Source organism: Mus musculus, chromosome X (genome assembly GCF_000001635.26).
Source record: "Mus musculus strain C57BL/6J chromosome X, GRCm38.p6 C57BL/6J".
Lineage (NCBI taxonomy): Eukaryota > Metazoa > Chordata > Mammalia > Rodentia > Muridae > Mus > Mus musculus.
Window position 1 is genome coordinate 148690039 of NC_000086.7, and position 11990 is coordinate 148702028.

The 11990-nt window shown below is 39.3% G+C and overlaps 1 protein-coding gene across 2 annotated transcripts in view; it reads left to right on the forward strand.

Annotated features, from left to right (window-relative positions):
• The window catches only part of Gm15127 (predicted gene 15127), a 40262-nt gene that overhangs the window by 26451 nt on the left and 1821 nt on the right, over positions 1 to 11990 (forward strand). Inside the window, exons 5-7 of one of the 2 annotated variants that reach the window (XM_011247838.3) lie at positions 5397 to 5478; positions 6284 to 6333; positions 9444 to 9678. In XM_011247838.3, the coding sequence (XP_011246140.1) occupies positions 5397 to 5478; positions 6284 to 6333; positions 9444 to 9459 (148 nt within the window). In that variant the 3' untranslated portion in view covers positions 9460 to 9678. Of the gene's footprint in view, positions 1 to 5396; positions 5479 to 6283; positions 6334 to 9443; positions 9679 to 11990 lie in introns of those variants that run through there. The other variant, NM_001114400.2, reaches the window with a different exon arrangement.

Sequence of the window (11990 nt, forward strand, 5' to 3'; positions counted from 1 at the left end):
ATCTAGGTTCTTTCCAGCTTCTGTCTATTATAAGTAAGGCTGCTATCAACATAGTGGACCATGTGTCCTTCTTACCGGTTGGAACATCTTCTGCATATATGCCGAGGAAAGGTATTGTGGGAGAGCTATAAGTTTTCCTCTTAGAAATGCTTTCATTGTGTTCCATAAGTTTGGGTATGTTGTGACTTCATTTTCATTATACTCCAAAAAGTCCATAATTACTTTCTTTATTCCTTCCTTGACCAAGGTATCATTGAGAAGAGTGTTGTTCAGTTTCCACGTGAAAGTTGGCTTTCTATTATTTATTTTTTTATTGAAGATCAGCCTTAGTCCATGGTGATCTGATAGGATGCATGGGGCAATTTCAATGTTTTTGTACATGTTGAGACTTGTTTTGTGACCAATTGTGTGTTCAATTTTGGAGAAGGTCACATGAGGTGATGAGAAGAAGGTATATCCTTTTGTTTTATGATGAAATGTTCGGTAGATATTTGTCAGATCCATTTGTTTCATAACTTCTGTTAGTTTCACTGTGTCCCTGTTCAGTTTCTGTTTCCATGATCTGTCCATTGGTGAAAGTGGTGTGTTGAAATCTCCCACTATTACTGTGTGAGGTGCAATGTGTGCTTTGAGCTTTACTAAAGTTTCTTTAATAAATGTGGCTGCCCTTTTATTTGGAGCATAGATATGCAAAATTGATAGTTCCTCTTGGAGGATTTTTCCTTTGATGACAATGAAGTGCCCCTCCTTGTCTTTTTTGATGACTTTCTGTTGGAAGTCGACTTTATTAGATATTAAAATGACTACTCCAGCTTGTTTCTTCATACCTTTTGCTTGGAAAATTCTTTTCCAGCCTTTCGTTCTGAGGTAGTGTCTTTTTCCCTGAGATGACTTTCCTCTAAGCACCAAAATGTTGGGTTTTGTTTGTGTAGCCAGTTTGTTAATCTATGTCTTTTTATTGGGGAGTTGAGTCCACTGATATTAAGAGATATTAAGGAAAAGTAATTGTTGCTTCCTATTATTTTTGTTGTTAAAGTTAGCATTCTGTTCTTGTGGCTGTCGTCTTTTAGGTTTGTTGACCTTCTTGCTTTTTCTAGGGCGTGGTTTCCTTCCTTGTATTGTTTTTTTTTCTGTTATTATCCAGTGAAGGGATGGATTTGTGGAAAGGTAATGTGTGAATTTTGTTTTGTCGTGGAATACTTTGGTTTCTCCATCTATGGTAATTGAGAATTTGGATGGGCATAGTAGCCTGGGCTGGAATTTGTGTTCTCTTAGTGTCTGTATAACATCTGTCCAGGCTCTTCTGGCTTTCATAGTCTCTGGTGAAAAATCTGGTTTAATTTTGATAGGCCCATCTTTATATTTTACTTGACCTTTTCCCTTACTGCTTTTAGTATTCTATCTTTATTTAGTGCATTTGTTGTTCTGATTATTATGTGTCAGGAGGAATTTCTTTTCTGGTCCAGTCTATTTGGAGTTCTGCAGGCTTCATGTATGTTCATGGGCATCTATTTCTTTAGATTTGGGAAGTTTTTTTCTATAATTTTGTTGAAGATATTTGCCAGTCCTTTAAGTTGAAAATCTTCATTCTTATCCACTCCTATTATCTGTAGGTTTGGTCTTCTCATTGTGTCCTGGATTTCCTGGATGTTTTGAGTTTGGATCTTTTTGCATTTTCCATTTTCTTTGATTGTTGTGACGATGTTCTCTATGGAATCTTCTGCACCTGAGATTCTCTCTTCCATCTCTTGTATTCTGTTGCTGATGCTCGCATCTATGGTTCCAGATTTCTTTCCTAGGGTTTCTATCTCCAGTGTTACCTCACTTTGGGTTTTCTTTATTGTGTCTACTTCCCTTTTTAAGTCTTGGATGGTTTTATTCAATTCCATCACCTGTTTGGTTGTATTTTCATGCAATTCGTTAAGGGATTTTTGTGCTTCCTCTTTTATGTCTTCTACCTGTTTAGCAGTGTTCTCCTGTATTTCTTTAAGTGAGTTATTAAAGTCCTTCTTGATGTCCTCTACCATCATCATGAGATATGCTTTTAATCTCGGTCTAGCTTTTCTGTTATGTTGGGGTGCCCTGGACTGGGCGAAGTGGGAGTGCTGGGTTCTAATGATGGTGAGTGGTCTTGGTTTCTTTTAGTAAGATTCTTATGTTTACCTTTTGCCATTTAGAGATTGTTCCTCTGGTGATTCTGTTACCCTCTATCAGCAGACCTGGGAGACTAGCTCTCTCCTCTGAGTTTCAGTGGTCAGAGCAGTCTTTGCAGGGAAGCTCTCCTCTTACAGGGAAAGTCCACTGTTATCTGGTGTTTGGACCTCCTCTTGGCTGAAGATGAAGGCCCAAAACAGGACCTTTCCCAGAAGCTGTGTTGCTTTGGCCTGTCACAGAAGCTGTTAGTTTCAGTAGTCCACACTCTCACCTGTACAGACTACTTTCTTCAGAGTCCCGGAACCAAGATGGCTTCCGTGGATCCTGAGGCAAAGGCCTCCCAGGCCAGGCAGACACCTGTCCTCTGGCCGGGAATGTGGCCAGATGTCTGGAGCCTGAAAATGGTGCTGCCTCAGAAGGTCTGTGGCTCTCGTCTGTCCCAGAAGCTGTTAGCTTCTGTATTCCACACTCTCACCTGTGCAGACTACGTTCTGTGGAATCCCATAACCAAGATCCTAAAGTTTCTTAATGAATGTGGAAGCCCTTGAATTTGAAGCATAGATGTTCAGAATTGAGAGTTCATCTTGGTAGATTTTTCCTTTGATGAGTGTGAAGTGTCCTTATCTTTTTTGATAACTTTTTGTTGAAAGTCAATTGTATTCAGTATTAGAATGGCTACTCCAGCTTTTTTCTTGGGACCATTTAGTTGGAAATTTCTTTTCAGCCTTTAACTCTGAGTAGAGTTTTTCTTTGTCACTGAGTTGTGATTCCTTTATGAAGCAAAATGGTGGGTCCTATTTACTTATGGAGTCTCTTAGTTTATGTTTTTAATGAGGAATTAGGTACATTGATGTAAGGAGTTAGTAAGGAAAAGTGATTGTTGCTTCCTGTCATTTTAGTAGTTAGAATTGGAATTATGCTTATGTGGCTAAGAGTGTTGTTTCCCTCCTTGTGTTGGAGTTTTCCATATATTATCCTTTGTAAGGCTAGATTTGTGGAAAGATACTGTGTAAATTTGTTTTTGTCATTTAAATAATTTGATTTCCTCATTTATGGTAATTGAGAGTTTTGCAGGGTATAGTAGCCTGGACTGACATTGTAATCTCTTAGGTTCTATATGACATCTGCCCAGGATCTTCTGGCTTTCATAGTCTCTGGCGAGAAGTCTGGTATAATTCTTATTATGTCTGCCTTTTATGTTACTTGATATTTTCCCTTACTGCTTGTAATATTCTTTCTTTGTTTTGTGCATTTGGTATTTTGATTATTATGTGACCAGAGGAATTTCTTTTCTGGTCCAATCTATTTGGAGTTCTGTAGGCAACTTTTATGTGCATGGCCATCTCTTTCTTTAGGTTAGGGTAGTTTTCTTCTATACTTTTGTAGAAGGTATTTACAATGATGGGAATCTTTGCTCTCTTCTATACCTATTATCCTTAGGTTTGGTCTTCTCATTGTGTCCTGGATTTCCTGTATGTTAGGAGTTAGGAGATTTTTGCATTTTGCATTTTCTTTGACAGTGTTCATGTTTTCTATGGTATTTAATGCAACTGACATTCTCTCTTCTATCTCTTGCTGACACTTTTGTTTATGACTCCTGATGTCTTTCCTAGGTGTTCTATCTCCAGCATTTCCTCCCTTTGTGTTTTCTTTATTGTTTCTGTTTTCATTTTTAGATCCTGGATGGCCTTGTTCAATTCCTTCTCCTGTTTGGTTGTGTTTTCCTGTAATTCTGTATGGGATTTTTGTCTTTCCTCTTTAAGGGCTTCTACCTGATTACCTGTGTTCTCCTGTGTTTCTTTAAGGCTGTTAATTTATATCCTTCTTAAAGTCCTCTTTCATCATCATGAGAAGTGATTTTTAGATCTGAATCTTGCTTTTCTGGTATGATAGTGTTTCCAGGACTTGCTGTGTTGGGAGAGTTGGGTTCTGATGATGTCAAGTAACCTTGGTTTCTATTGCTTATGATCTTATGCTTGCCTCTGGTTATCTCTAGTGCTACCTGCCCTTGTTTTCTCTGGGACATGAGCCTGTCCCTTCTGTGTTCCTGGTTGTGTCAGAACTCCTCAGATTCTTGCTGTCTCTAGTATCCTGGTATCCTTGTATCCTGATACCCTGAGACCCTGAGACCCTGAGACCCTGAGATCCTGAGATCCTGAGATCCTGAGATCCTGAGATCCTGAGATCCTGGGGATGTCATAGATCCTAGGAATCAAGGTGCTTCAGGGATCCTGAAATCCTGGCGTGACCAAGCTCCTGAGTTCCTTTGATTGTGCGTGTGTCAGAGCTCCTGGGAGTCAAGCTGCCTTTGGGATCCTGAAATCCTGGTGTGACCTAGCTCCTGAATTCCTATGATCCTATGTATGTTAAAACACCTGGGAATTGACCTTCTTTTGGATGTTGTGTGACTCGGTATGGAGTTAGTGTCCATGTTCTGCTCAGAGCACAGGTTCAGACACAACATATGTATGTGAAGTAAACAAAATTGATGTTTTTATTAACCATTCTTGGTGTTATTTAGGGTTCCTTACTTCTTGATCTGTGTTTCCTTCCTCCTTTTCAGTTAAATCTCAACCCTGTTTTCTTATTATCCCTTCATAGCACCCTTGTCCTATTTCACTGCTCTCTAGAGTTCCTACTCCCACTATGTTCCCTTGTACTTTCATGGTTTCTGAGGTTATACAATCACATCTACAGATTCAGATAATCCACAAACTAATATTTCTTAGTGTATTCATCCATTTGCTTGCACAATTCATAAATGTAGCATACAGCTCTAACTGATTACATATTAATACTCTAAAGATAAATAATTTGTAATGCAGAAGTTTTAAATAGGGGTCTAGAGAGGCAACTTAGGAGTTAGAGCACTTGATGTACTAGCATGGAGACTAGAGTTCAAGTCCCATCATCCACACAATGAATCAGTGATGCTACACAAACCTCTAGCCCAATTGCTGAAATGGGGAAGACAGGATAGTCACTGGGCCTTCCTAGCTTCCGAACTAGCCAAGAAAATGCAAGGTATACTGTCAAGGAGAAACCCACCTACAAGTTGGAAAGTGATAATGGAGGAAACATGCTGCCCTCTTCTTGACTCTGCATGTATCTAGAGGAATATCCATCAGCACAGATATGATGTATACATGAAATTAAATAAATCATTTGCATATGTGAAATCTGTTAGTAATAGGCGTTTTTAATTTTTTTTCTAATTTTTCACCCTTTATGACATATACCAGATCGTCTGCAATAAGAGAAAGGACTGACTATTTATGGGTACAGGAACATCGAAGAAATGAGACAGTTGAACTGAATGTAGGGGTAAGTACAATATTTTCTATTTTCTACCTCAAAATGCTATGAGGTTCCATATATTATTTTCTTTCAACTAGGCTCTTCTTTTGGATCTTCTTTCCTTCTTTAAAATTTTAGTATTTATTTGTATTCATGATTGTGACTTGGGGATGTCACCTTCTGGGCTACAGTTTTCTGACATGTTAAGCAGGCTTAGACTGATTTATCTCTAAGGGCACACTGCCTTGGATGTTCTTGCATGTGTGTACAATATCAGAAATTGAATGTTACACTTGTAAGATCAGTAAGAATAAAAGTGAAATACAGGAGCAAGGGACTCTATAATAGCACAGGCTTTATTTGGGAAAGGATGTGTAGTGAGGAGATTTCTAGTTCAAGACATTAGAGAGCCAGAAGCCCTCTTAGACACAAGAGTAATTAGAGGGTGGGAAAGGGAGAAGGGGACAGAAAATTTTCCCTTCTGATGGGATCTTGGCCATTGCAAGACTAGCCAGTCAATGTTAAGTTACAGAATGCCAGAGGATCATTATGACTTGACTAGCCATGACTGGGGAGTAGAAATAATAAGAGAGACAGGAATATAGAAAAGCAACTTACTTTAGTTATAGGGGTGAAATTTGGGTATTGTTGTGGTTAACCAAGATACAGAAGCTTTACAAAATGGCCAAGCCCATAGTTAAGAATATTAAGAACCAAGGAAAGAAGGGAATATTGTTTAAATGCTAAGACTTGCTATTGAGAATTTTTTAAAAATCACCTCATACTGAGTAAGGATTATTTTCAATCGTTTATCTCAATGTTTTCCATTTAGCTAGAAGACGGCTACAGCAGTGCTGAAGAGAGTGATGAAAGTTTTGACAGGTAACTTTACACAGACTTTGTATAGTGCTTAGAGGAAAAAATATTTAAAAAGGGCCTTGAATATTAAATCAGCACATGGCCTTTGTGGGTAGATACTACCATTTCCATATTACAGAAGGATAGATTGAAACTGAGGAACTGGTGCTGGTTGTTGCTTGTTTCTGGCACTACTGGGAACGAATTGTAGCATCACGTGCACACACTGAGTGAAAAGATATATCACGGAACTGTGCATGAACTCTACTCCAGCCGAGGAAGGGGGTGTTTTCTTTTGTGTTGTTTTGGCTTTTAACTTCACCCAAATCATACAATCAATAAAAGCTTGAAGATATATTCAAACACAGTTTGTGTTTCTACAAATATATATGGGTATTTTACTGTCCATATTGCCTTTCCACACCTACAATTACAGAGAAGGTATGATTCTTACAATACTAGAATGCTCAGTACATTTTGTTGCTTAAACAGTTTCTATAGCTGTAGACAGTGGATTCAGTCTTGGTGAGTAGGAAAAGGATAATCACAACCAGGGAGCAAGAGTGGAAAGGGGTTGATTATTCAGACAGGTAAGTTATAGAGGAAATGTTTGTCGTGTCTTTGGGAGTGCAGCCTTTCTCAGTTCTTGGTGAACTCAGCTTTAGACAGGTAAGAAAACTCAGTATCCTCCAAAGACAGGTGATTTCTAGATCTTGTCTTGCAGATTTGAAAAATGAAATTCCTGGGCCTTGGGGTTGCAGGGGAGGTTTAGGATGAAGCATTTTATTGTGGCCAGCTTAGAGGAATGCATGGTTCCTATAGAGGAAGGGTGTGCATCCAGCGACACAGGACCATTGAAATGGTAGTCTGGGGACTAGTTTAAGAACTTAGGACAAAAGATGGTGTGAGGTATAAGTAGGGAAATACAACTGTAAGTCCAGTAGGGCACCCAATATGAGGTGTCTGGCACATCCTCACAGTCTCAAGTCACTTCTTCCTGCAGAGCTTCTAGGCAGGACTAAGAGATACTAAGAAACCAGGAAATATAAATCTCTTCTGATGTTCTTGGTCTCCAGAAAAAACATTCTCAGACTTGCGGTTTTAAGAGCCTAGCATATTAGAAAACATGCTCAATCAAAGATCATGATGTATCATATGTTAAAACACAAAATGAAAATGCTGTCAAAATGTCGCTAGGTGGAGAATTTAGTACAATATAAAAAAAAATGTTCCCAGGGTCAACTGAAGTAAATGAGTCACAGACTAAAAATTTCTCTAAAGGCTTAAGCTCAACCAGTAGCTCAACAAACAGATTTGAAAGCTCGAGTTATTTAACGAGATAAAACATTAGTAGCCCTCTCACCACCCCCACACATGAGGAGTATGCCGCAAAACATGCCTGCCTGGCATCTACCATTACCTCACTTAACACTTTAGTACAGGACCCATCCATCATCTCCCAGCTTGGTAGGTTGCATGTCCAGGTTTGTTGGCTGCTGTCTGCTAGAGACACACATGCCTGAAATTGTAGTTTTGCCCTGAGTTCCCTCTTGCTAGAAGGTTATGGGGAAGTATCTACTTCCTAGATCATTCTAGCTCTTGGCAGAATCTTGCTGCTTGTCAGAGTCCATTCTTTTAAAACCAAAACCTGAACTACCTCTCTCTCCCTCCTGTAAGAGACCAGTTCTGTCTTCAACAAAACTAAGACATATTTCTTCTGAAATTGCAACCTTCTTACTGTCCTTCCTGGCTTCCACTTCTATCTTTGTCCTATAGATTGCATTAGGCTAACCCAGGAATATATTGTTGTATTGTTTTCCTTTGGCTTTTGATTTGGGGGAAGGGTTCGGTGGGTTTTTTCTTTGGTTTGTTGTTTTGTTTTCTTTTATTTAGTTTTGAGGCAGGGTTTCTCTATGTAGGCTTGACTTCCTAGAATTCACTCTGTAGGCCAGCCTGGCTATGAATTCAAAGATATGCCTGTCTCTACCTCCCATGTGCTTGGGTTAAAGGCATGTACTACCACTACAGCTTGGTGGTATATTGAGGAAGGAAGGAAGGAAGGAAGAAAGGAAGGAAGGAAGGAAGGAAGGAAGGAAGGAAGGAAGGAGGGAGGGAGGGAGGGAGGGAGGGAGGGAGGGAGGGAGGAAGGGAGGGAGGGAGGAAGGGAAATTTTTATAAGGAAACTAATATGAAAGTAGTCAGTAGAGTGCCTGTGTAGAATTTTTTAGTGCTGAGTTCCATGACTAGCACTGCAAAAGGAAGGGAGGGAGGCAAGGATGGAGGGAGAGGTAAAGGAAGGTGAGGAAGGAATGTAATATTGATCTAATTTATAAATATTACTAACATTGAACTAACATTGAACTTTCATCCCCTCCTCAAACACTGTTTAGTCCACTCAAGGCCTAAAAGTAACAGTATTTATAACAATACAGAAAGCAACTTGGTTATGCAGAACTACTGACTATAACAACTAAAATAACTATTCCAAAAGCAACACAGCCTTTGGACATTTGTTGTTTTATGGCAAAGTGAGACTGTATATGATAAACCTTTTCCCTGGGATTAATTTACCTCCCCAGTAAAATCTTCCTTCTTAGACTGGGAAATAGTCCAGTTTTTTAATGTCTAACATGTATGTATCCCTTGGTTCGTTACCCAGAAATGCATAATAGCAGGTTTACTGGTCTATGTCTACAACCACAGGACTCAGGAGGTAGAGGCAATAGTATCCAAAGTTTAAAGCCATCTTCATGTATATAATGATATTAATTCCAGCCTTGGATACATGAGACAATGTCTCAATTTTTTTCTGTACTGATTACTGACATGAAGCCCTATTATAACAAAGCATAAACCAGACCCACTAGCAGCCATACCTGAGGCCTTTTGCAACAAATATCAAAGGAAGCCGGACTGGCTTTTGTACTAATTCCTGTATAACCAGGCTACCTTTAAATCAAGATCCTCCTGCCCCAAATCTTGGTTTGAGGGATTCTTGGTATGTGCTACCACATTTTTTTCCATTGTCTTTTTATTGGGTGAGAGACCTCAAGGTCGTGATATTATAGGATGGCTTCAACCTCCTATCTAATCAGGCTGCCATTAAATGCAAATCCTTCTGCATCAATCTCCAGGTTTAGGGGATTCTAGATATGTGCTCCTACTTTCAATTTTTGGTCCCATGTTCATTGGAGTATTTATGATGCTAAGAATGGGACTCCGGTTTCACACAAGCTAGCAAGTGCTCTACCACTTCTCTGCACTCTCAACACTCCAGCTAACATTTTTGTAATTTTCTTCCTTTTTGCTTAACTTTGAGAATCATTTTATGAGTTAGAAAAATGACATAGAGACAGGGCAGATGAGTTGCAAAAATCAGCAGCTGCCAGGAGGAGGGAGATGGAGAAGCAAAAGAAAGGAAGTCCTCCTGACTTTTAACATAGGGTCCAAGAAAGCCTACATACTCATCAGCTGTGTGGGGAAGAATGCGAGGAAAGAATAAGAGTGGCCAGACTCTCTGAACAGGCTTAAGAGTTTAAGCACTATTTAAAAAGTAATATAAATGAGGAAAGGAAACGTTAACACTTTTGAAGTTAGGACTCAGAAAAGTAGTTAGGTATAGTCGTACATATCAGCAAGCAACTGCTTTGTTTCTTTGGTTTGGTTGGTTGGTTGGTTGGTGTTTTGTTGTTGTTGTTGTTGTTGTTGTTGTTATTTTTGTTCTTTTTTTTGAGAGGGTTTCATAGACAAGGCTGTCCTCAAACACTGTTTCCAAGGATATTCATGAGCTCCTGATCAATCTGACTGTACTGGCTAGTTTTGTGTTAATTTGACACAGCTGGAGTTATCACAGAGAAAGGAGCTTCAGTTGAGGAAATGCCTCCATGAGATCCAACTGTAAGGCATTTTCTCAATTAGTGATCAAGGGGGAAAGGCCCGTTGTGGGTGGGACCATCTATGGGCTTGTAGTCTTGGGTTCTATAAGAGAGCAGCCTGAGCAAGCCAGAGGAGGCAAGCCAGTAAAGAATATTTCTCCATGGCCTCTGCATCAGCTCTTGCTTCCTGACCTGCTTGAGTTCCAGTCCTGACTTCCTTGGTGATGAACAGCAGTATGGAAGTGTAAGCCAAATAAACCTTTTTCACCTCAACTTGCTTCTTGTTCATGATGTTTATGCAGGAATAGAAACTCTGACTAAGACACTGCCTCCACCTACCAAGAAGTAAAATTATAAGGCACAGCTTTGATGAATTTTACTAAGCTACAATTTTTATATTATGTAGTTAGACTACACAGTTCTGTGGCTTTTAGTAGATTATGAGGTGTGCAGTCTTCATCCTGATGTAATTTTTGAACATTTTCACTGTTTGCCTCCAAATTGCCATGCTCCTACTGAGACACTCTTCATGCAGACCTTTCTTGCCCCATGTTCTCTGCATCCTAGTCCAAGACACTCACAAATCTATTTTCATCCTATGGACATTTAGATTACTTTTGTTCCAAAATATACTACACATAAAAAGGAGTAGAACTGGATTCCTATCTAACAGGTGAAAACTCACCTAAAGATGTAAAGTAAATTGATAATAATACCTAGCGTTAGGAGTATAATTCAGTGGTAAAGCACACAGATAATGCATTAGAAGCCTGAGTTTTCTCAACAGCAGGGAAAAGCCTGCAGACATACACCATGACTCAGATTATGGGTTCTACAGGGAGCATAGATATTAATTGACTGCACCTTCTCCTTTTAGACCTCTTTTTTTTTCTGAGGCCTTCAGACACAAAGTTGAAGGCCCTAAAGTTGCTTATCTGATAGGAATCCACTATAGCGACTTACTAATTATTGTGCCTTAATTGACAGTTGCTGGAGACCTGAAGTTGATGCTGTATTTGTTGATGGTACATACACCACAATTAAGACTCTAACATGTCACCCAAAAAGAGTGAGACTAAACTTCGATGTTGTAGTGCAGACTATCCGGGTACTTATGACGAAATGGCAGAATTGCTTACTCATTAGATATTAAAGAAGCCATGTTCATTTCAGGTCAACTTGAAATCAATAATGTTATCTTTTACATATAGGAAACATGAGAACCCCTTAATACACATGAAATTTTTTCCCATTCTCTGCCTTTGTGAGAGACAGAAATGTTAGGAAAATAAGCCAACCCATTTTATGTGTGTTTATAATTATCTTTGTCTGGCTGTCTGTCTTTGTGCATCTGTCTCTGAGTCTGTCTCTGTTTCTTTCTCAGTCAGTATGTCTGTCTATATATCCAGCTACCTCTCTATCCATCTGTCTACACTATCATCCTCCCTCTCACACTGTGAGCATGGATGTGTGCATGTGCATGTCCACATGTCTTCCTGATCCCTGGAACTGCAGCTGCAGCCACATGTGAGCTACCTAATGTAAGCGCCTGGAAATAACCTCAGGTAACTACCTGCTGAGCCCCCTCTCCAGACTGATTTTCAAACAAACCTCTGTTGAAACACAAATTTAGCCCATAATCCTTTATACTTAAATGCTCAGCCACATACAGGCTTAGAGTGATTCTCACAAAAGAAAGCAAGCATGTTTAGTAGACTATGTACTAGAGCAAAAAAGCAAATTAATACATGGCAAAAGACTTTTAAAAGGGATTGAAATTAAAAGAACTTTCTAACATTCTTCATT